This window comes from Oncorhynchus keta, unplaced genomic scaffold, assembly GCF_023373465.1.
Source record: "Oncorhynchus keta strain PuntledgeMale-10-30-2019 unplaced genomic scaffold, Oket_V2 Un_contig_3706_pilon_pilon, whole genome shotgun sequence".
NCBI lineage: Eukaryota > Metazoa > Chordata > Actinopteri > Salmoniformes > Salmonidae > Oncorhynchus > Oncorhynchus keta.
Window position 1 is genome coordinate 49,536 of NW_026287387.1, and position 24,796 is coordinate 74,331.

The 24,796-nt window shown below is 45.0% G+C and overlaps 1 protein-coding gene across 1 annotated transcript; it reads left to right on the forward strand.

The window, feature by feature from the left end:
- The first annotated feature begins 203 nt into the window (after positions 1-203).
- On the forward strand, positions 204-23,487 carry LOC118377356 (phosphatidylcholine:ceramide cholinephosphotransferase 2). The gene is made up of 6 exons (XM_035764245.2): positions 204-358; positions 12,705-13,489; positions 14,682-14,799; positions 18,426-18,579; positions 19,804-19,970; positions 22,310-23,487. The coding sequence occupies exons 2-6, from the start codon at positions 12,960-12,962 to the stop codon at positions 22,499-22,501; spliced, it is 1,161 nt and encodes a 386-aa protein (XP_035620138.1). The 5' UTR covers positions 204-358; positions 12,705-12,959; the 3' UTR covers positions 22,502-23,487.
- Positions 23,488-24,796: the final 1,309 nt, after the last annotated feature.

Here is a 24,796-nt window from a genome sequence, read left to right on the forward strand (position 1 = left end):
AGAAGTGACTCACTGAGAGGGGAGTGGCCTTGGTGTACCTTATTTGGGCAGGGAGAACCAGTTATCTGCCTGAATTTTTTTTTTAAAGACCTTTAAATTTAATCGACACCTTTTTTCATGAAATTGGGCTATTGTAAAACATATATATATATATAAATGCACATTCTGGATAGTTTTGATAATTGATCAAATGTAATAGGACGCTATAGGGACGTGTTTTGCTGAAGAGGGCGTGTCTTGTCTGACAGGAGGGGAGCTGTGATTTACACACCCAAGGTAAGAGAAGACAACTCAACACAGAGGAGGAAGACAAAAAAGGGCACAGACTTGTTTCGAACTTTCATGTTACTGAACACAGGTAAGCTGTTTTTTTATGTGGGGATACATTGTTTAATTAGCCTAACTTGAGAACGTTTGTTGGTTCCATTTCCCTAAGAGCGCAGGTAAAAAGTTTTAAGAGTTAGAGAAGGTGTTGTCGGTCGCCAAAAGCTCACCTTTCAACAGGTGAATTGCTTCCGACTGGCTTTGCGGGTCGAATATCCAGTTAATATTAAAGACTTAACTATTTCCAGTACTTAAACACAGAGGACTCCTAACTTATATGTCACCTACGTAAATCCTTCATGTTATTATCGCCCGGTGAGAATGATAATATTTGTTAGATACCCTTTTTTTGTGATGATGGAGGAGAGAAGGGTTGCTTACTTTGAGCCTGTTGCATTACGCCGATTATGTTGCAATACGGAATGCCACGGGGAGGGACCTGAATGTGTCCAATAGAAACTCTGGTTTTGTTTTGTTTGGTTCTTAATTAAACTGTAACCGGTTTGCGTTGTGTTTACACTCCTCTCCCTTTGACCGTGGCGTGTGAATGATGCCGCGTTCAAGACAACCGGGAACTCGGTAATCTCCGAATTCCGAGCGTTCACAACAACTGGGAACTATTTGAATGGTCATCCACCCCCCCAACTTGGGAACTCGGGCCTCTTGACATTCTAATTGATATTCTAATTGGCATTCTAGTTCTTACATTCTAAACTATGAGGGAATAATGTGGACATTGCCTGACTAAATAGATTGGATCCATGGTGATGTGTCTATGTGCCCAACACAGGCACACATAATAAACCCATGAATAGTGGTAGCATTAATCTCACTATTGCTGTTTTTGTCATCACAAAGTGACCAAAAAAAAAAAGATAGGATTTGGGAGGCATGGGAGAAAGACGGTTTAGAGTGGAGGCATGGGAGAAAGACGGTTTAGAGTGGAGGCATGATAGGATTTGTATGGAAAGCCAAGTTGAAGTCAGCATTAGATGTTGTCATTAGATGCACTACTTTTGTGAAGAAAAATAATAATACTTTTTTAAAATTGATATTTTTCAGGGGGTGCTGCAGCACCCTTACTTACCACGGCTATGATAATATCCAGAATCATTATTAGGAAGAGCCTTTGGTGTTGCTGCAGTAGTCTATCCGGACAGTAGACGTAGTGTCCAATCCACATGAAAATATGGAGTAATTTACCTTGATGCTGTAAATCAAGCAGACATTTAACATTTAACATTTAAGACAACAACAAGAGGGCCAATATCACTAGGGATCTAGACAACAACAAGAGGGCCAATATCACTAGGGATCTAGACAACAACAAGAGGGCCAATATCACTAGGGATACAGACAACAACACTAGGGATCTAGACAACAACAAGAGGGCCAATATCACTAGGGATCTAGACAACAACAAGAGGGCCAATATCACTAGGGATACAGACAACAACAAGAGGGCCAATATCACTAGGGATACAGACAACAACAAGAGGGCCAATATCACTAGGGATCTAGACAACAACAAGAGGGCCAATATCACTAGGGATCTAGACAACAACAAGAGGGCCAATATCACTAGGGATCTAGACAACAACAAGAGGGACAATATCACTAGGGATCTAGACAACAACAAGAGGGCCAATATCACTAGGGATCTAGACAACAACAAGAGGGCCAATATCACTAGGGATCTAGACAACAACAAGAGGGCCAATATCACTAGGGATCTAGACAACAACAAGAGGGCCAATATCACTAGGGATCTAGACAACAACAAGAGGGCCAATATCACTAGGGATCTAGACAACAACAAGAGGGCCAATATCACTAGGGATCTAGACAACAACAATAGGGCCAATATCACTAGGGATCCAGACAACAACAAGAGGGCCAATATCACTAGGGATCAAGACAACAACAAGAGGGCCAATATCGCTAGGGATACAGACAACATCGCTAGGGATACAGACAACATCGCTAGGGATACAGACAACATCACTAGGGATACAGACAACAACAAGAGGGCCAATATCACTAGGGATACAGACAACATCACTAGGGATACAGACAACATCACTAGGGATACAGACAACAACAAGAGGGCCAATATCACTAGGGATACAGACAACAACAAGAGGGCCAATATCACTAGGGATACAGACAACAACACTAGGGATACAGACAACAACAAGAGGGCCAATATCACTAGGGATACAGACAACAACACTAGGGATACAGACAACAACAAGAGGGCCAATATCACTAGGGATACAGACAACAACAAGAGGGCCAATATCACTAGGGATACAGACAACAACACTAGGGATACAGACAACAACAAGAGGGCCAATATCACTAGGGATACAGACAACATCACTAGGGATACAGACAACATCACTAGGGATACAGACAACATCACTAGGGATACAGACAACATCACTAGGGATACAGACAACATCACTAGGGATACAGACAACATCACTAGGGATACAGACAACATCACTAGGGATACAGACAACATCACTAGGGATACAGACAATATCACTAGGGATACAGACAACATCACTAGGGATACAGACAACATCACCAGGGATACAGACAACAACAGAGGGCCAACTTGGGGACTTGTCTGACAACTAGATCCAGGACTCTTACAGGGTTCACGTTCACTGCCTAATTGAACTGCTTTATACTTCATATATCAGCTGTACGGCAGGGTTGCCTAGTGGTTAGAGCGTTGGACTAGTAACAATGTGATGGAGGAATGCACTGTGCATGCAGAGGGTTGCACTGTGCATGCAGAGGGTTGCACTTCCATTGAATTGGGGATAGTTTCATCAAAATATGCCACAAGACCTAGAATTGAAAACTCGAAAGTTTCCGACCCTTTGCAACCCTATACAAGAGTAATGAGATAAATACGGTTTAGATTAATGGGAGAAAGACGGTTTAGAGTAGAGGCATGGGAGAAAGACGGTTTAGATTAGAGGCATGGGAGAAAGACGGTTTAGAGTAGAGGCATGGGAGAAAGACGGTTTAGATTAATGGGAGAAAGACGGTTTAGATTAGAGGCATGGGAGAAAGACTGTTTAGATTAGAGGCATGGGAGAAAGACGGTTTAGAGTAGGGCGTTTAGGGAGAAAGACGGTTTAGAGTAGAGGCATGGGAGAAAGACGGTTTAGAGTAGAGGCATGGGAGAAAGATGGTTTTAGAGGCATGGGAGAAAGACGGTTTAGAGTAGAGGCATGGGAGAAAGACTGTTTAGATTAGAGGCATGGGAGAAAGACAGTTTAGATTAATGGGAGAAAGACGGTTTAGAGTAGAGGCATGGGAGAAAGACAGTTTAGATTAATGGGAGAAAGACGGTTTAGAGTAGAGGCATGGGAGAAAGATGGTTTAGAGTAGAGGCATGGGAGAAAGACGGTTTAGAGTAGAGGCATGGGAGAAAGACTGTTTAGATTAGAGGCATGGGAGAAAGACGGTTTAGATTAATGGGAGAAAGACGGTTTAGATTAGAGGCATGGGAGAAAGACGGTTTAGAGTAGAATGGGAGAAAGACGGTTTAGATTAGAGGCATGGGAGAAAGACGGTTTAGATTAATGGGAGAAAGACGGTTTAGAGTAGAGGCATGGGAGAAAGACGGTTTAGAGTAGAGGCATGGGAGAAAGACGGTTTAGATTAATGGGAGAAAGACGGTTTAGATTAATGGGAGAAAGACGGTTTAGATTAGAGGCATGGGAGAAAGACTGTTTAGATTAGAGGCATGGGAGAAAGACGGTTTAGAGTAGAGGCATGGGAGAAAGACGGTTTAGATTAATGGGAGAAAGACGGTTTAGTGGAGGCATGGGAGAAAGACGGTTTAGAGTAGAGGCATGGGAGAAAGACGGTTTAGAGTAGAGGCATGGGAGAAAGACGGTTTAGATTAATGGGAGAAAGACGGTTTAGATTAGAGGCATGGGAGAAAGACGGTTTAGAGTAGAGGTGGGAGAAAGACGGTTTAGATTAATGGGAGAAAGACGGTTTAGATTAATGGGAGAAAGACGGTTTAGAGTAGAGGCGTGGGAGAAAGACGGTTTAGATTAGAGGCATGGGAGAAAGACGGTTTAGAGTAGAGGCATGGGAGAAAGACGGTTTAGATTAATGGGAGAAAGACGGTTTAGAGTGGAGGCATGGGAGAAAGACGGTTTAGAGTAGAGGCATGGGAGAAAGACGGTTTAGAGTAGAGGCATGGGAGAAAGACGGTTTAGAGTAGAGGCACGGGAGAAAGACTGTTTATTAATGGGAGAAAGGCGGGAGAAAGAAAGACGGTTTAGAGTAGAGGCATGGGAGAAAGACGGTTTAGAGTAGAGGCACGGGAGAAAGACGGTTTAGAGTAGAGGCATGGGAGAAAGACGGTTTAGATTAATGGGAGAAAGACGGTTTAGAGTAGAGGCATGGGAGAAAGACGGTTTAGATTAGAGGCATGGGAGAAAGACGGTTTAGATTAGAGGCATGGGAGAAAGACGGTTTAGATTAGAGGCATGGGAGAAAGACGGTTTAGATTAGAGGCATGGGAGAAAGACGGTTTAGATTAGAGGCATGGGAGAAAGACGGTTTAGATTAGAGGCATGGGAGAAAGACGGTTTAGATTAGAGGCATGGGAGAAAGACGGTTTAGATTAATGGGAGAAAGACGGTTTAGATTAGAGGCATGGGAGAAAGACTGTTTAGATTAGAGGCATGGGAGAAAGACGGTTTAGATTAGAGGCATGGGAGAAAGACGGTTTAGATTAGAGGCATGGGAGAAAGACGGTTTAGATTAGAGGCGTGGGAGAAAGACGGTTTAGATTAGAGGCGTGGGAGAAAGACTGTTTAGATTAGAGGCATGGGAGAAAGACGGTTTAGATTAGAGGCGTGGGAGAAAGACGGTTTAGATTAGAGGCATGGGAGAAAGACGGTTTAGATTAGAGGCATGGGAGAAAGACGGTTTACATTAGGCATGGGAGAAAGACGGTTTAGATTAGAGGCATGGGAGAAAGACGGTTTAGATTAGAATGGGAGAAAGACGGTTTAGATTAGAGGCTTGGGAGAAAGACGGTTTAGATTAGAGGCTTGGGAGAAAGACGGTTTAGATTAATGGGAGAAAGACGGTTTAGATTAGAGGCGTGGGAGAAAGACTGTTTAGATTAGAGGCGTGGGAGAAAGACTGTTTAGATTAGAGGCGTGGGAGAAAGACTGTTTAGATTAGAGGCATGGGAGAAAGACTGTTTAGAGTAGAGGCATGGGAGAAAGACGGTTTAGATTAATTGGAGAAAGACGGTTTAGAGTAGAGGCGTGGGAGAAAGACGGTTTAGATTAGAGGCATGGGAGAAAGACTGTTTAGATTAATGGGAGAAAGACGGTTTAGATTAATGGGAGAAAGACTGTTTAGATTAATGGGAGAAAGACGGTTTAGAGTAGAGGCATGGGAGAAAGACGGTTTAGATTAGAGGCGTGGGAGAAAGACGGTTTAGATTAATGGGAGAAAGACGGTTTAGATTAGAGGCATGGGAGAAAGACGGTTTAGATTAGAGGCATGGGAGAAAGACGGTTTAGAGTAGAGGCATGGGAGAAAGACGGTTTAGAGTAGAGGCATGGGAGAAAGACGGTTTAGATTAGAGGCGTGGGAGAAAGACGGTTTAGATTTGGGAGAAAGACGGTTTAGAGTAGAGGCGTGGGAGAAAGACGGTTTAGAGTAGAGGCGTGGGAGAAAGACGGTTTAGAGTAGAGGCGTGGGAGAAAGACGGTTTAGAGTGGAGGCGTGGGAGAAAGACAGTTTAGAGTAGAGGCGTGGGAGAAAGACGGTTTAGAGTAGAGGCGTGGGAGAAAGACGGTTTAGAGTAGAGGCGGGAGAAAGACGGTTTAGAGTAAAGGGAGAAAGGCGGTTTAGATTAGAGGCATGGGAGAAAGACGGTTTAGATTAGAGGCATGGGAGAAAGACGGTTTAGAGTAGAGGCATGGGAGAAAGACGGTTTAGATTAGAGGCATGGGAGAAAGACGGTTTAGATTAGAGGCATGGGAGAAAGACGGTTTAGATTAGAGGCATGGGAGAAAGACGGTTTAGATTAGAGGCATGGGAGAAAGACGGTTTAGATTAGAGGCATGGGAGAAAGACGGTTTAGATTAAGAGGCGGTTTAGGGAGAAAGACGGTTTAGATTAATGGGAGAAAGACGGTTTAGAGTAGAGGCATGGGAGAAAGACGGTTTAGATTAGAGGCATGGGAGAAAGACGGTTTAGATTAGAGGCATGGGAGAAAGACGGTTTAGATTAGAGGCATGGGAGAAAGACGGTTTAGATTAGAGGCATGGGAGAAAGACGGTTTAGATTAGAGGCATGGGAGAAAGACGGTTTAGATTAGAGGCATGGGAGAAAGACTGTTTAGATTAGAGGCATGGGAGAAAGACGGTTTAGATTAATGGGAGAAAGACTGTTTAGATTAGAGGCATGGGAGAAAGACGGTTTAGATTAATGGGAGAAAGACGGTTTAGAGTAGAGGCACGGGAGAAAGACGGTTTAGAGTAGAGGCATGGGAGAAAGACTGTTTAGATTAGAGGCATGGGAGAAAGACGGTTTAGTTTGGGAGAAAGACTGTTTAGATTAGAGGCATGGGAGAAAGACGGTTTAGATTAGAATGGGAGAAAGACGGTTTAGAGTAGAGGCGTGGGAGAAAGACGGTTTAGATTAAGAGAAAGCGATTAATGGGAGAAAGACGGTTTAGAGTAGAGGCATGGGAGAAAGACGGTTTAGAGTAGAGGCATGGGAGAAAGACGGTTTAGATTAATGGGAGAAAGACGGTTTAGAGTAGAGGCATGGGAGAAAGACGGTTTAGAGTAGAGGCACGGGAGAAAGACGGTTTAGAGTAGAGGCACGGGAGAAAGACGGTTTAGAGTAGAGGCACGGGAGAAAGACGGTTTAGAGTAGAGGCATGGGAGAAAGACGGTTTAGATTAATGGGAGAAAGACGGTTTAGAGTAGAGGCATGGGAGAAAGACTGTTTAGATTAGAGGCATGGGAGAAAGACGGTTTAGATTAATGGGAGAAAGACGGTTTAGAGTAGAGGCATGGGAGAAAGACGGTTTAGATTAGAGGCATGGGAGAAAGACGGTTTAGAGTAGAGGCATGGGAGAAAGACTGTTTAGATTAGAGGCATGGGAGAAAGACGGTTTAGATTAATGGGAGAAAGACGGTTTAGATTAGAGGCATGGGAGAAAGACGGTTTAGAGTAGAGGCACGGGAGAAAGACGGTTTAGATTAGAGGCACGGGAGAAAGACGGTTTAGATTAATGGGAGAAAGACTGTTTAGATTAGAGGCACGGGAGAAAGACGGTTTAGATTAGAGGCATGGGAGAAAGACGGTTTAGAGTAGAGGCACGGGAGAAAGACGGTTTAGATTAGAGGCACGGGAGAAAGACGGTTTAGAGTAGAGGCACGGGAGAAAGACGGTTTAGAGTAGAGGCACGGGAGAAAGACGGTTTAGAGTAGAGGCACGGGAGAAAGACGGTTTAGAGTAGAGGCACGGGAGAAAGACGGTTTAGAGTAGAGGCACGGGAGAAAGACGGTTTAGAGTAGAGGCACGGGAGAAAGACGGTTTAGAGTAGAGGCACGGGAGAAAGACGGTTTAGAGTAGAGGCACGGGAGAAAGACGGTTTAGAGTAGAGGCACGGGAGAAAGACGGTTTAGAGTAGAGGCACGGGAGAAAGACGGTTTAGAGTAGAGGCACGGGAGAAAGACGGTTTAGAGTAGAGGCATGGGAGAAAGACGGTTTAGATTAATGGGAGAAAGACGGTTTAGATTAGAGGCATGGGAGAAAGACGGTTTAGATTAGAGGCATGGGAGAAAGACGGTTTAGATTAGAGGCATGGGAGAAAGACGGTTTAGATTAGAGGCATGGGAGAAAGACGGTTTAGATTAGAGGCATGGGAGAAAGACGGTTTAGATTAGAGGCATGGGAGAAAGACGGTTTAGATTAATGGGAGAAAGACGGTTTAGATTAGAGGCATGGGAGAAAGACGGTTTAGAGTAGAGGCATGGGAGAAAGACGGTTTAGATTAGAGGCGTGGGAGAAAGACGGTTTAGATTAGAGGCGTGGGAGAAAGACGGTTTAGATTAATGGGAGAAAGACGGTTTAGAGTAGAGGCATGGGAGAAAGACGGTTTAGAGTGGAGGCATGGGAGAAAGACGGTTTAGATTAGAGGCGTGGGAGAAAGACGGTTTAGATTAATGGGAGAAAGACGGTTTAGAGTAGAGGCATGGGAGAAAGACGGTTTAGAGTGGAGGCATGGGAGAAAGACGGTTTAGATTAGAGGCATGGGAGAAAGACGGGTTTGGGAGAAAGAGGTTTAGATTAGAGGCGTGGGAGAAAGACGGTTTAGATTAGAGGCATGGGAGAAAGACGGTTTAGATTAGAGGCATGGGAGAAAGACGGTTTTGGGAGAAAGAGGCGTAGGGAGAAAGACGGTTTAGACGGTTTAGAGGCGTGGGAGAAAGACGGTTTAGATTAGAGGCATGGGAGAAAGACGGTTTAGATTAGAGGCATGGGAGAAAGACGGTTTAGATTAGAGGCGTGGGAGAAAGACGGTTTAGAGGAGTAGAGGCGTGGGAGAAAGACGGTTTAGAGGAGTAGAGGCGTGGGAGAAAGACGGTTTAGATTAGAGGCGTGGGAGAAAGACGGTTTAGATTAGAGGCATGGGAGAAAGACGGTTTAGATTAGAGGCATGGGAGAAAGACGGTTTAGATTAGAGGCATGGGAGAAAGACGGTTTAGATTAGAGGCGTGGGAGAAAGACGGTTTAGATTAATGGGAGAAAGACGGTTTAGATTAGAGGCATGGGAGAAAGACGGTTTAGATTAGAGGCATGGGAGAAAGACGGTTTAGATTAGAGGCATGGGAGAAAGACGGTTTAGATTAGAGGCATGGGAGAAAGACGGTTTAGATTAATGGGAGAAAGACGGTTTAGATTAATGGGAGAAAGACGGTTTAGATTAGAGGCATGGGAGAAAGACTGTTTAGATTAGAGGCATGGGAGAAAGACGGTTTAGATTAATGGGAGAAAGACTGTTTAGATTAATGGGAGAAAGACTGTTTAGATTAGAGGCATGGGAGAAAGACGGTTTAGAGTAGAGGCATGGGAGAAAGACGGTTTAGAGTAGAGGCATGGGAGAAAGACTGTTTAGATTAGAGGCACGGGAGAAAGACTGTTTAGATTAATGGGAGAAAGACGGTTTAGAGTAGAGGCACGGGAGAAAGACGGTTTAGATTAATGGGAGAAAGACGGTTTAGAGTAGAGGCACGGGAGAAAGACGGTTTAGAGTAGAGGCATGGGAGAAAGACTGTTTAGATTAGAGGCACGGGAGAAAGACTGTTTAGAGTAGAGGCACGGGAGAAAGACTGTTTAGATTAGAGGCACGGGAGAAAGACGGTTTAGATTAGAGGCACGGGAGAAAGACGGTTTAGATTAGAGGCACGGGAGAAAGACGGTTTAGATTAATGGGAGAAAGACTGTTTAGATTAGAGGCACGGGAGAAAGACTGTTTAGAGTAGAGGCACGGGAGAAAGACTGTTTAGAGTAGAGGCACGGGAGAAAGACTGTTTAGATTAGAGGCACGGGAGAAAGACGGTTTAGATTAGAGGCACGGGAGAAAGACGGTTTAGATTAGAGGCATGGGAGAAAGACGGTTTAGAGTAGAGGCGTGGGAGAAAGACGGTTTAGAGTAGAGGCGTGGGAGAAAGACGGTTTAGAGTAGAGGCGTGGGAGAAAGACGGTTTAGAGTAGAGGCGTGGGAGAAAGACGGTTTAGATTAGAGGCGTGGGAGAAAGACGGTTTAGATTAGAGGCGTGGGAGAAAGACGGTTTAGATTAGAGGCGTGGGAGAAAGACGGTTTAGATTAGAGGCGTGGGAGAAAGACGGTTTAGAGTAGAGGCGTGGGAGAAAGACGGTTTAGAGTAGAGGCGTGGGAGAAAGACGGTTTAGATTAGAGGCGTGGGAGAAAGACGGTTTAGATTAGAGGCACGGGAGAAAGACGGTTTAGATTAGAGGCACGGGAGAAAGACGGTTTAGATTAATGGGAGAAAGACTGTTTAGATTAGAGGCGCTGGAGAAAGACTGTTTAGAGTAGAGGCATGGGAGAAAGACGGTTTAGAGTAGAGGCATGGGAGAAAGACTGTTTAGATTAGAGGCATGGGAGAAAGACGGTTTAGATTAATGGGAGAAAGACGGTTTGGATTAGAGGCATGGGAGAAAGACGGTTTAGAGTAGAGGCATGGGAGAAAGATGGTTTAGAGTAGAGGCATGGGAGAAAGATGGTTTAGAGTAGAGGCATGGGAGAAAGACGGTTTAGAGTAGAGGCATGGGAGAAAGACGGTTTAGAGTAGAGGCATGGGAGAAAGACGGTTTAGATTAGAGGCATGGGAGAAAGACGGTTTAGATTAATGGGAGAAAGACGGTTTAGATTAGAGGCATGGGAGAAAGACGGTTTAGAGTAGAGGCATGGGAGAAAGACGGTTTAGAGTAGAGGCATGGGAGAAAGACGGTTTAGAGTAGAGGCATGGGAGAAAGACGGTTTAGATTAATGGGAGAAAGACGGTTTAGAGTAGAGGCATGGGAGAAAGACGGTTTAGAGTAGAGGCATGGGAGAAAGACGGTTTAGATTAATGGGAGAAAGACGGTTTAGATTAATGGGAGAAAGACGGTTTAGATTAGAGGCATGGGAGAAAGACGGTTTAGATTAGAGGCACGGGAGAAAGACGGTTTAGATTAGAGGCATGGGAGAAAGACGGTTTAGATTAGAGGCATGGGAGAAAGACGGTTTAGATTAGAGGCGTGGGAGAAAGACGGTTTAGAGTAGAGGCGTGGGAGAAAGACGTTTAGTTTAGTTTAGATTAGAGGCATGGAAGAAAGACGGTTTAGATTAGAGGCGTGGGAGAAAGACTGTTTAGATTAGAGGCCTGGGAGAAAGACGGTTTAGATTAGAGGCATGGGAGAAAGACGGTTTAGAGTAGAGGCATGGGAGAAAGACGGTTTAGAGTTAATGGGAGAAAGACGGTTTAGATTAGAATGGGAGAAAGACGGTTTAGAGTAGAGGCATGGGAGAAAGACGGTTTAGATTAGAGGCATGGGAGAAAGACGGTTTAGATTAATGGGAGAAAGACGGTTTAGATTAATGGGAGAAAGACGGTTTAGATTAGAGGCATGGGAGAAAGACGGTTTAGATTAGAGGCACGGGAGAAAGACAGACGGTTAGAGGGGGGTCAGTCACACATTAACACGCAGGCCAGATATGATATGAGAAATGAGAAAGAGGATTTGTAGCATGAGTATCACTCACTCACTCACTCACTCACTCACTCACTCACTCAATATACTTTTCTCCAACACCGTGTGTGTTACGTAACGGTGTTGTTTAGTTACCTAGGTAATGTAATTGTTTTAGAGGATTGCATTGTGATTCACATTCTATGAATAGCCCCTCCACCCCTCCCTCCATCCATCCTGACAGTTGTTGTAGCAGTCTGAACTCCTCATTGTTCTGCTTCAACAAGACTATTAAAGCACACAGAGGTGTGTGTGTGTGAAATCACCTGTGGTTTAACGAGTGAGGTGTGTGTGTGTGAGGTTTTAAGGTGTGGCTCTCTCTCTCTCTGGTTACTCTGAGTCAAAACCAACATTCCTACAGGTAGGATTGGAACATCTCTCCCCCTGTGTTGACTGAGTGTGACTGTACAGAGAGTGCAGGTAGAAGAGAACACACCTTGTTACCTGCCTGTCCACTCTGACCACTGAGGGCTGGTTTCCCCAGACACAGATCAAAGTCCAGTCCTGGACTAAAAAAAGCCTTTTAAATAAGGGGCATTAAGAATGCTTTTCAAAATCCTAGAACTAGGCTTAAAATGTGTCTGGGAAACTGCCCCCGAGAGCTCTGAAAACAGCCTGTCTTTCTGTGTGTCAGTGGAGGCTGCTGAGGGGAGGACTGCTCATTATAACGTCTGGAACGGAGCCAATGGAACGGCATCAAATCATGGAAACCATGGAAACTGTGTTTGATACCATGGAAACCATGTGTTTGATACCATGGAAACCATGTGTTTGATACCATGGAAACCATGTGTTTGATACCGTGGAAACCATGTGTTTGATACCATGGAAACCATGTGTTTGATCCCATTCCACTGACTCCGCTACAGCCTTTACCACGAGCCCGTCCTCACCAGCCTCCTGAACTAGCTAGCTATTGCCTGTGAAACAGGTTTTCACCCCTTCCTCCTCTTTTTGTACATTTCAGTTCCTTTTTATTTGATCAGGTAGAAACAGGTTCTCGTCTCCTGGACAGTTTCTGATGTCTGTGTATTTGTGTTTTCCAGGTGTTTCCAAAGGTCTCTGACATTGTTGATGACCTCAGAGCTGATTGATTTGACCAGACTAGAGCTGATAGGATTATTGATCACATTGATCAGGTACCTCTAACCCACCAAACATTATCGGAGGTCGGAGGTCACACCTTGCTGGAAGTTTCTGGATTATATATTTGTTTTTGGAGACTGCTGATTGGTTAAAGGACATGTTTGGAGCCTGCTGATTGGCTGGTTGAGTGTCTCAAAATATCCACCCCAGAACTGATGCACGAAAACGAGGCGAGACCGACTGGAGGCCACTCCCACCTTGAGGTCTCCGTGACAATGGAGTCCCAGCCGCCTCCACCACCTCCTCACATCGTCTCCAACGGCAACCCTCGCGGCAACCCTTCGTCATCAACGATAACGGACCACATCCCTAACACTAAGTCCAAGCACAACCAGGACGACCGACGGACCAAATCCAGCAGACTGATCCGGTCGCTTAGCAACGGTCTCCGGAAACACAGTGACTACGTCAAGATTTCGGTACCGGAAGGCCGCGGCAACCGGTTGCCGCGGGAATGGTGGAAAACAGGGGTGGCATTTGTGTACGCCTTATTCAACCTCATCCTGACCACCGTCATCATCACCGTCGTACACGAACGGGTACCGGATAAATCGGTCAGTCCCCCGTTACCGGATAAGTTCTTCGACTATGTGGACCGTGTACCGTGGGCGTTCACGGTCACCGAAGTCAACGGGATGGTGTTGGTGGGACTCTGGTTCATACAGTGGCTGTTCCTCAAACACAAGTACTTTCTTTTCAATTCAAATAACTTTATTGGCACTGGAAACACATGTTTACATTGACAAAAGCAACGTGGGAGAAAAAAATTAAATGAACAATAGACCTTTAAATATTACACTCAAAAATGTTTTTCAAAGGGATAGAGAGACATTTTTAAATGTTATATTATGTCTCTATACGTTGTTAGAACCACTGTGACTGAACTGTGTTTTTGGACTATTGGTGTAGACTGCAAGGCTATTGGTGTAGACTGCAAGGCTATTGGTGTAGACTGCAAGGCTATTGGTGTCGACTGCAAGGCTATTGGTGTCGACTGCAAGGCTATTGGTGTAGACTGCAAGGCTATTGGTGTAGACTGCAAGGCTATTGGTGTAGACTGCAAGGCTATTGGTGTAGACTGCAAGGCTATTGGTGTAGACTGCAAGGCTATTGGTGTCGACTGCAAGGCTATTGGTGTCGACTGCAAGGCTATTGGTGTAGACTGCTGTTCTAATTGTGGTGACTTGGTGTAGACTGCAAGGCTATTGGTGTAGACTGCAAGGCTATTGGTGTAGACTGCTGTTCTAATTGTGGTAACTTGGTGTAGACTGCTGTAGACTGGTGTAGACTGCTGTAGACTGGTGTAGACTGCTGTTCTAATTGTGGTGACTTGGTGTAGACTGCTGTTCTAATTGTGGTGACTTGGTGTAGACTGCTGTTCTAATTGTGGTGACTTGGTGTAGACTGCAAGGCTATTGGTGTAGACTGCAAGGCTATTGGTGTAGACTGCTGTTCTAATTGTGGTGACTTGGTGTAGACTGCTGTTCTAATTGTGGTAACTTGGTGTAGACTGCAAGGCTATTGGTGTAGACTGCTGTTCTAATTGTGGTAACTTGGTGTAGACTGCAAGGCTATTGGTGTAGACTGCAAGGCTATTGGTGTAGACTGCTGTTCTAATTGTGGTGACTTGGTGTAGACTGCTGTTCTAATTGTGGTGACTTGGTGTAGACTGCTGTAGACTGGTGTAGACTGGTGTAGACTGCTGTTCTAATTGTGGTGACTTGGTGTAGACTGCTGTAGACTGGTGTAGACTGCTGTAGACTGCTGTAGACTGGTGTAGACTGCTGTAGACTGGTGTAGACTGCTGTTCTAATTGTGGTGACTTGGTGTAGACTGCTGTAGACGGCTGTTCTAATTGTGGTAACTTCCCCCTCCAGGTCCATCATCGGTCGGAGGTGTTTTTTCATGATTGGGACGTTGTACATGTACCGTTGTGTCACCATGTACGTCACCACGCTACCTGTCCCTGGCAAACACTTCACCTGCGCTCCCAAGGTACACAATGATCATCAAATGTATTTATAAAGCCCTTCTTACATCAGCTGATATCTCAAAGTGCTGTACAGAAACCCTGCCTAAAACCCTCAAACAGCAAGCAATGCAGGTGTAGAAGCACGGTGGCTAGGAAAAAACTCCCTAGAAAGGTCAAAACCTAGGAAGAACCCTAGAGAGGAACCAGGCTATGTGGGGTGGCTAGGAAAAACTCCCTAGAAAGGCCAGAACCTAGGAAGAAACCTAGAAAGGAACCAGGCTCTGAGGGGTGGCTAGGAAAAACTCCCTAGAAAGGCCAAAACCTAGGAAGAAACCTAGAGAGGAACCAGGCTCTGAGGGGTGGCTAGGAAAAACTCCCTAGAAAGGCCAAAACCTAGGAAGAAACCTAGAGAGGAACCAGTCTCTGAGGGGTGGCTAGGAAAAACTCCCTAGAAAGGCCAGAACCTAGGAAGAAACCTAAAGAGGAACCAGGCTCTGAGGGGTGGCTAGGAAAAACTCCCTAGAAAGGCAGGAACCAAATGAGGATTCATGATTCACATAGAGACTAGATGACTGATGGGGCACCATTTTGTAAAATATATTTTGGAATCTACAGAAATGCATTTATAGTGAGCAAAAAATATGAAGTCAACATGCCGCAATTTCAAAGATTTTACTGACTTACAGTTCATAATAGGAAATCAGTCCATTTAAATAAATTAATTAGGTCCTAATCTATGGATTTCACATGACTGGGAATATAGATATGCATCTGTTGGCCACAGACACCTTAAAAAAGGTAGGGGTGTGGATCAGAAAACTAGTCAGTATCTGGTGTGGATCAGAAAACTAGTCAGTATCTGGTGTGGATCAGAACACCAATCAGTATCTGGTGTGAATCAGAACACCAGTTAGTATCTGGTGTGGATCAGAACACCAGTCAGTATCTGGTGTGGATCAGAACACCAGTCAGTATCTGGTGTGGATCAGAAAACCAGTCAGTATCTGGTGTGGATCAGAACACCAGTCAGTATCTGGTGTGGATCAGAACACCAGTCAGTATCTGGTGTGGATCAGAACACCAGTCAGTATCTGGTGTGGATCAGAACACCAGTCAGTATCTGGTGTGGATCAGAAAACCAGTCAGTATCTGGTGTGGATCAGAAAACCAGTCAGTATCTGGTGTGGATCAGAAAACCAGTCAGTATCTGGTGTGGATCAGAACACCAGTCAGTATCTGGTGTGGATCAGAAAACCAGTCAGTATCTGGTGTGGATCAGAACACCAGTCAGTATCTGGTGTGGATCAGAACACCAGTCAGTATCTGGTGTGGATCAGAACACCAGTCAGTATCTGGTGTGGATCAGAACACCAGTCAGTATATGTCTGGTGTGGATCAGAAAACCAGTCAGTATATGTCTGGTGTGGATCAGAAAACCAGTCAGTATATGTCTGGTGTGGATCAGAAAACCAGTCAGTATCTGTCTGGTGTGGATCAGAAAACCAGTCAGTATCTGTCTGGTGTGGATCAGAAAACCAGTCAGTATCTGCCTGGTGTGGATCTGAAAACCAGAAAACCAGTCAGTATCTGTCTGGTGTGGATCAGAAAACCAGTCAGTATCTGTCTGGTGTGGATCAGAAAACCAGTCAGTATCTGTCTGGTGTGGATCAGAAAACCAGTCAGTATCTGTCTGGTGTGGATCAGGAAACCAGTCAGTATCTGTCTGGTGTGGATCAGGAAACCAGTCAGTATCTGTCTGGTGTGGATCAGGAAACCAGTCAGTATCTGTCTGGTGTGGATCAGGAAACCAGTCAGTATCTGTCTGGTGTGGATCAGGAAACCAGTCAGTATATGTCTGGTGTGGATCAGAAAACCAGTCAGTATATGTCTGGTGTGGATCAGAAAACCAGTCAGTATATGTCTGGTGTGGATCAGAAAACCAGTCAGTATATGTCTGGTGTGGATCAGAAAACCAGTCAGTATATGTCTGGTGTGGATCAGAAAACCAGTCAGTATATGTCTGGTGTGGATCAGAACACCAGTCAGTATATGTCTGGTGTGGATCAGAACACCAGTCAGTATATGTCTGGTGTGGATCAGAACACCAGTCAGTATCTGTCTGGTGTGGATCAGAAAACCAGTCAGTATCTGTCTGGTGTGGATCAGAAAACCAGTCAGTATCTGTCTGGTGTGGATCAGAAAACCAGTCAGTATCTGTCTGGTGTGGATCAGAAAACCAGTCGGTATCTGTCTGGTGTGGATCTGAAAACCAGTCGGTATCTGTCTGGTGTGGATCTGAAAACCAGTCGGTATCTGTCTGGTGTGGATCAGAAAACCAGTCGGTATCTGTCTGGTGTGGATCAGAAAACCAGTCGGTATCTGTCTGGTGTGGATCAGGAAACCAGTCGGTATCTGTCTGGTGTGGATCAGGAAACCAGTCGGTATCTGTCTGGTGTGGATCAGGAAACCAGTCGGTATCTGTCTGGTGTGGATCAGGAAACCAGTCGGTATCTGTCTGGTGTGGATCAGGAAACCAGTCGGTATCTGTCTGGTGTGGATCAGGAAACCAGTCGGTATCTGTCTGGTGTGGATCAGGAAACCAGTCGGTATCTGTCTGGTGTGGATCAGGAAACCAGTCGGTATCTGTCTGGTGTGGATCAGGAAACCAGTCGGTATCTGTCTGGTGTGGATCAGGAAACCAGTCGGTATCTGTCTGGTGTGGATCAGGAAACCAGTCGGTATCTGTCTGGTGTGGATCAGGAAACCAGTCGGTATCTGTCTGGTGTGGATCAGGAAACCAGTCGGTATCTGTCTGGTGTGGATCAGAAAACCAGTCGGTATCTGTCTGGTGTGGATCGGAAAACCAGTCGGTATCTGTCTGGTGTGGATCGGAAAACCAGTCGGTATCTGTCTGGTGTGGATCGGAAAACCAGTCAGTATCTGGTGTGGATCAGAACACCAGTCAGTATCTGGTGTGGATCAGAACACCAGTCAGTATCTGGTGTGGATCAGAAAACCAGTCGGTATCTGTCTGGTGTGCAATTCAAGGTTTATATATGTCATTGGACACACACACACTGTGGCTCCCAATGGTTTCACCAGGAACATTGTAGAAATTATGTATCGAATACGCCAGGATCAGTCCATTGCAGTATGTTAATTAAGGCCAGGATCAGTCGATTGCAGTATGTTAATTAAGGCCAGGATCAGTCCATTGCAGTATGTTAATTAAGCCAGGATCAGTCCATTGCAGTATGTTAATTAAGCCAGGATCAGTCCATTGCAGTCTGTTAATTAAGGCCAGGATCAGTCCATTGCAGTATGTTAATTAAGCCAGGATCAGTCCATTGTAGTATGTTAATTAAGCCAGGATCAGTCCATTGCAGTCTGTTAATTAAGGCCAGGATCAGTCCATTGCAGTCTGTTAATTAAGGCCAGGATCAGTCCATTGCAGTATGTTAATTAAGCCAGGATCAGTCCATTGCAGTCTGTTAATTAAGGCCAGGATCAGCCCATTGCAGTATGTTAATTAAGCCAGGATCGGTCCATTGCAGTATATTAATTAAGCCAGGATCGGCCCATTGCAGTATATTAATTAAGCCAGGATCGGTCCATTGTTAACTAAAACTCTCTTCCCCCCCCCTCCTAGCTTTATGGTGACTCTGAAGGGATGGTGTGGCGTATCCTGGGTCTGATTAGTGGAGGAGGCCTGTCAATCACCGGGGGTCACCTCATGTGTGGAGACTTCCTCTACAGTGGACACACTGTAACACTCACACTGGCATACCTGTTTATCCAAGAGTGTACGTACACACACACACACACACACACACACACACACACACACGCTCTCTGTAACCCTCACAATGACATACCTGTTTATTTTATTTAGAAATTAGATTCCAATTTTATTAAGGAAATAACCTGGGACAGGGTCGGGGGGCCTCTCTAACCTGGGACCGGGTCGGGGGGCCTCTCTAACCTGGGACCGGATTGGGGGCCTCTCTAACCTGGGACCGTTCTAGATGATTCTGTTCTTCCAACTTTGTGGCAACAGTTTGGGGAAGGTCCTTTCCTGTTTCAGCATGACAATGCCCCTGGGCACAAAGTGAGGTCCATACAGTAATGGTTTGTCGAGATCAATGTTCCAACATCTAGTGGAAAGCCTTCCCAGAAGAGTGGAGGCTGTTATAGCAGCAATGTTCCAACATCTAGTGGAAAGCCTTCCCAGAAGAGTGGAGGCTGTTATAGCAGCAATGTTCCTACATCTAGTGGAAAGCCTTCCCAGAAGAGTGGAGGCTGTTATAGCAGCAATGTTCCAACATCTAGTGGAAAGCCTTCCCAGAAGAGTGGAGGCTGTTACAGCAGCAATGTTCCAACATCTAGTGGAAAGCCTTCCCAGAAGAGTGGAGGCTGTTATAGCAGCAATGTTCCAACATCTAGTGGAAAGCCTTCCCAGCAGAGTGGAGGCTGTTATAGCAGCAATGTTCCAACATCTAGTGGAAAGCCTTCCCTGAAGAGTGGAGGCTGTTATAGCAGCAATGTTCCAACATCTAGTGGAAAGCCTTCCCAGAAGAGTGGAGGCTGTTATAGCAGCAATGTCCCAACATCTAGTGGAAAGCCTTCCCTGAAGAGTGGAGGCTGTTATAGCAGCAATGTTCCAACATCTAGTGGAAAGCCTTCCCAGAAGAGTGGAGGCTGTTATAGCAGCAATGTTCCATCATCTAGTGGAAAGCCTTCCCAGAAGAGTGGAGGCTGTTATAGCAGCAATGTTCCAACATCTAGTGGAAAGCCTTCCCAGAAGAGTGGAGGCTGTTATAGCAGCAAAGGGGGACCAACTCCATATTAAAGCCCATGATTTTGGAATGTTTGATGAGCAGGTGTCCACATACTTTTGATCATGTCCAATGTGTATGTACATGATCATGTAGTATATTTTGAATTGGGGAAAAGGGCTGTTTTGGGGGGAAAAACAATTTGACACATGAGGTTGTGTTGTAACTACGTTTATTTGTTTACCTCCTCAGACTCCCCCAAGAAGATGTGGTGGTACGTGTGGCTGTGCTGGTTGCTCAGTGTTGTGGGTGTGGTCTGTATCCTGATTGGTCATGAGCATTACAGCATTGATGTTGTCTTCGCCTACTTTGTTACATCACGCCTCTTCTGGTGGTACCACACCATGGCCAACACACAGGTAAGATATATATATATATTTTTATTACCTTTATTTAACTAGGCAAGTCAGTTAAGAACAAATTATTATTTTCAATGAGGGCCTAGGAACAGTGGGTTAACTGCCTTGTTCAGGGGCAGAATGACAGATTTGTACCTTGTCAGCTCGGGGGTTTGAACTTCCAACACTCTAACCACTAGGCTACCCTGCCGCCCCATATACACACACACAGGTAGGAGATATATATATATATATATATATATATCACACTGCTCAAAAAAATAAAGGGAACAGTTAAACAACACAATGTAACTCCAAGTCAATCACACTTCTGTGAAATCAAACTGTCCACTTAGGAAGCAACACTGATTGACAATAAATGTCATTAGCAAGACACCCCCAATAAAGGAGTGGTTCTGCAGGTGGTGACTTTTGAATGCTGGCGGTGCTTTCACTCTAGTGGTAGCATAAGTCTACAACCCACACAAGTGGCTCAGGTAGTGCAGCTCATCCAGGATGGGACATCAATGCGAGCTGTGGCAAGAAGGTTTGCTGTGTCTGTCAGCGTAGTGTCCAGAGCATGGAGGCGCTACCAGGAGACAGGCCAGTACATCAGGAGACGTGGAGGAGGCCGTAGGAGGGCAACAACCCAGCAGCAGGACCTCTACCTCCGCCTTTGTGCATGGAGGAGCAGGAGGAGCACTGCCAGAGCCCTGCAAAATGACCTCCAGCAGGCCACAAATGTGCATGTGTCTGCTCAAATGGTCAGAAACAGACTCCATGAGGGTGGGATGAGGGCCCGACGTCCACAGGTGGGGGTTGTGCTTACAGCCCAACACCGTGCAGGACGTTTGGCATTTGCCAGAGAACACCAAGATTGGCAAATTCACCACTGGTGCCCTGTGCTCTTCACAGATGAAAGCAGGTTCACACTGAGAACATGTGACAGTCTGGAGATGCCATGGAGAACGTTCTGCTGCCTGCAACATCCTCCAGCATGACCGGTTTGGCGGTGGGTCAGTCATGGTGTGGGGTGGGGTGGCCCTCCATGTGCTCGCCAGAGGTAGCCTGACTGCCATTAGGTACCGAGATGAGATCCTCAGACCCCTTGTGAGACCATATGCTGGTGCAGTTGGACCTGGGTTCCTCCTAATGCAAGACAATGCTAGACCTCATGTGGCTGGAGTGTGTCAGCAGTTCCTGCAAGAGGAAGGCATTGATGCTATGGACTGGCCCGCCCGTTCCCCAGACCTGAATCCAATTGAGCACATCTGGGACATCATGTCTCGCTCTATCCACCAACGCCACGTTGCACCACAGACTGTCCAGGAGTTGGCGGATGCTTTAGTCCAGGTCTGGGAGGAGATCCCTCAGGAGACCATCCGCCACCTCATCAGGAGCATGCCCAGGCGTTGTAGGGAGATCATACAGGCACGTGGAGGACACACACACTACTGAGCCTCATTTGGACTTGTTTTAAGGACATTACATCAAAGTTGGATCAGCCTGTAGTATGGTTTTCCACTTTAATTTTGAGTGTGACTCCAAAACCAGACGTCCATGGGTTGATAAATTTGATTTCCATTGCTCATTTTTGTGTGATTTTGTTGTCAGCACATTCAACTATGTAAAGAAAAAAGTATTTAATAATAATATTTCATTCATTCAGATCTAGAATGTGTTATTTTAGTGTTCCCTTTATATTTTTGAGCAGTATACATACATACATACATACATACATACATGCATGCATACATACATACATACATGCATACATGCATACATACATACATACATACATACATACATACATACAGTGGGGCAAAAAAGTATTTAGTCAGCCACCAATTGTGCAAGTTCTCCCACTTAAAAAGATGAGAGAGGCCTGTAATTTTCATCATAGGTACACTTCAACCATGATAGACAAAATGAGAAAAAAAATTGTAGGATTTTTAATGAATTTATTAGCAAATTATGGTGGAAATTAAGTATTTGGTCAAAAAAAAAAAAAAAAAAAAAAAAAAAAAAATATATATATATATATATATATATTACACACACACACACACACAGGATATATATGTGTGTGTATATATATCTCAACCATAGTGTCTAGTAATGATGGTTGCTGTGTGAATATAGTTACGTCACACAACAGCCTCAACTGATTTCAAAGCGTTCTCTTTAGTTCAGACTCTGATGAACTCTGACCTTTCTGATTTACATCGGGTCTCTAGGAATCCAACGGCTTATTATACGATTGTCCCTTTGAAAATAAATATAATAAATATATTTATTAGTTTTAAAAAATAAAAATAAAAAAACAATTCTAAACCAATCTTTACATTTTTTTTGTTCAGGCTCTGCGCGGGGCTTCTAACAACTACCTGTCAAGGACCTGGTGGAACCCTGTGTTTAACTTCCTGGAGCGTAACGTCATGGCAACCGTTCCCTGTGTGTTCTCCTGGCCCGTCTCTCTGCCCTCTGCATGGTGTAACATTAACCCCTGTGAGAGATACTCCATGGTAGAGGGGGATGGGAACAGAGACTAGTAGAGGGCCTGTCTCTGCCCTCCTCGTGGTAACAACAACCCCATGGTAGAGGTGGATGGGACTGGACACCAGTGATCCATTTTTCTATCCATCCCTCCCTCCCTCTGGTCACAGATCACAGGCTGTAGCTTGTAATTAAAGAAACCTTCCTGAAGGCTCGGTCATTACTACCTCTGGTGTTCTTCAGCACGGACGCTACAGACTAACACACCTGCATAGGGGATAGGGGTGCACTGTGTAGGGGATAGGGGTGCACTGCGTAGGGGATAGGGGTGCACTGCGTAGGGGATAGGGGTGCACTGCGTAGGGGATAGGGGTGCACTGCGTAGGGGATAGGGGTGCACTGCGTAGGGGATAGGGGTGCACTGCGTAGGGGATAGGGGTGCACTGCGTAGGGGATAGGGGTGCACTGCGTAGGGGATAGGGGTGCACTGCGTAGGGGATAGGGCATCATTTGAGACTGATGCGTTGTGTATTGGGTCAGAGAACGTCAGAAATGGCAGTGTATTCCCTGTGCACTCTGTATAGGGTTGCCCATAGGGTGCCATTTCAGACACCCCACTGTGAGCGAACCCAACGACCAAATATTGATGTCATGACGATAACGTGTTTAAACATTTATGCAAATATTTTGTTAGCCTGATCCCAGGTCTGTTTGTGCTCTTGCTAACTCCATTGTTGTCATCGTCAAGCCCACTAGCCTGATCCCAGATCTGTCTGTGCTCCCAGATCTTGCTAACTCCAAACTAAAGACAATTTCCGTAAGGAGCAGAAACCGATCCGGCTGTTTTTTTGGTTCAGTAAAATAATGAATATGAAGTCGTATCATCTGTAATCCATGTTACTGAAATATGTTTTGGTTCTGTTTTCATTCTTTTTAATCATATTTAAAGTTGTCATAACTTGCTTGTTGTAGTATATAATGTTTATTTTGAGGGGAGTGGAGGGAGGGGGGAGAAACTGAATAAAATGGCCAAACTCTCCAAGACTCGTGTGTGTGTGTGTGTGTGTGTGTGTGTGTGTGTGTGTGTGTGTGTGTGTGTGTGCAGAGATAAGCCAATGAAAGCTCTTCAGTGGATCCACAGTGCGTTACAGGTTTGTCCAGGACCAAGTTAACAAGCTGTTTCATATAGGAAAGTAATGACCAGAATGCATTTTAGGGAAAGAAGATTTTTATACAGGGACATAACTTCACCGACTGGAGTGGAAAGCCTGTACACTTTGTGAAACAAAAGGGGACTAACCCTACGCCCATTAAAACCTCTATTCCACTATCTAACCCTGTGCCCATTAAAACCACTATTCCACTATCTAACCCTACATCCATTACAACCTCTTTTCCACTATCTAACAGAACGCCCATTACAACCTCTATTCCACTATCTAACAGAACGCCCATTAACCTCTATTCCACTATCTAACAGAACGCCCATTAACCTCTATTCCACTATCTAACAGAACGCCCATTAACCTCTATTCCACTATCTAACTGTTAGATATCCATTACAACCTCTTTTCCACTATCTAACAGAACGCCCATTAAAACCTCTATTCCACTATCTAACCCTGTGCCCATTAAAACCACTATTCCACTATCTAACCCTACATCCATTACAACCTCTATTCCACTATCTAACCCTACATCCATTACAACCTCTTTTCCACTATCTAACAGAACGCCCATTACAACCTCTATTCCACTATCTAACAGAACGCCCATTAACCTCTATTCCACTATCTAACAGAACGCCCATTAACCTCTATTCCACTATCTAACAGAACGCCCATTACAACCTCTTTTCCACTATCTAACAGAACGCCCATTAAAACCTCTATTCCACTATCTAACAGAACGCCCATTAACCTCTATTCCACTATCTAACAGAACGCCCATTAACCTCTATTCCACTATCTAACAGAACGCCCATTACAACCTCTTTTCCACTATCTAACAGAACGCCCATTAAAACCTCTATTCCACAATCTAACCCTACGCCCATTAAAACCTAACCCTAACCCACTATTCCACTACATGACTCTATCTTATCCTGCAGCAGGCTGGCAGCCTGGGAGAACGGGACACTATCGTTCATCACACCTTGTAACACTTCTGCAGTAAAATCTCATAACCCAAGTAGTTCTCTGCAGCTGCCACCACAACATCTATTTTCAGGTGATTTATGTTCCATGTCTGCGGTACAGTTGATAACCATGGCTAAGAAACCAACCTTGTGTTGTGGGGACATTTTGGAATCTCCCTCTGATAGAGGAATTCTTAACCCCTTTATGTTTTAT

Coding starts and splice junctions, on each gene's coding strand:
- LOC118377356 (XM_035764245.2), top strand. CDS start 12,960: ATGCACGAAAACGAGGCGAGACCGACTGGAGGCCACTCCCACCTTGAG. Junction 14,800..18,425: donor ACTTCACCTGCGCTCCCAAG/GTACACAATGAT, acceptor CCCCCCTCCTAG/CTTTATGGTGACTCTGAAGG. Junction 19,971..22,309: donor ACACCATGGCCAACACACAG/GTAAGATATATA, acceptor TTTTTTGTTCAG/GCTCTGCGCGGGGCTTCTAA.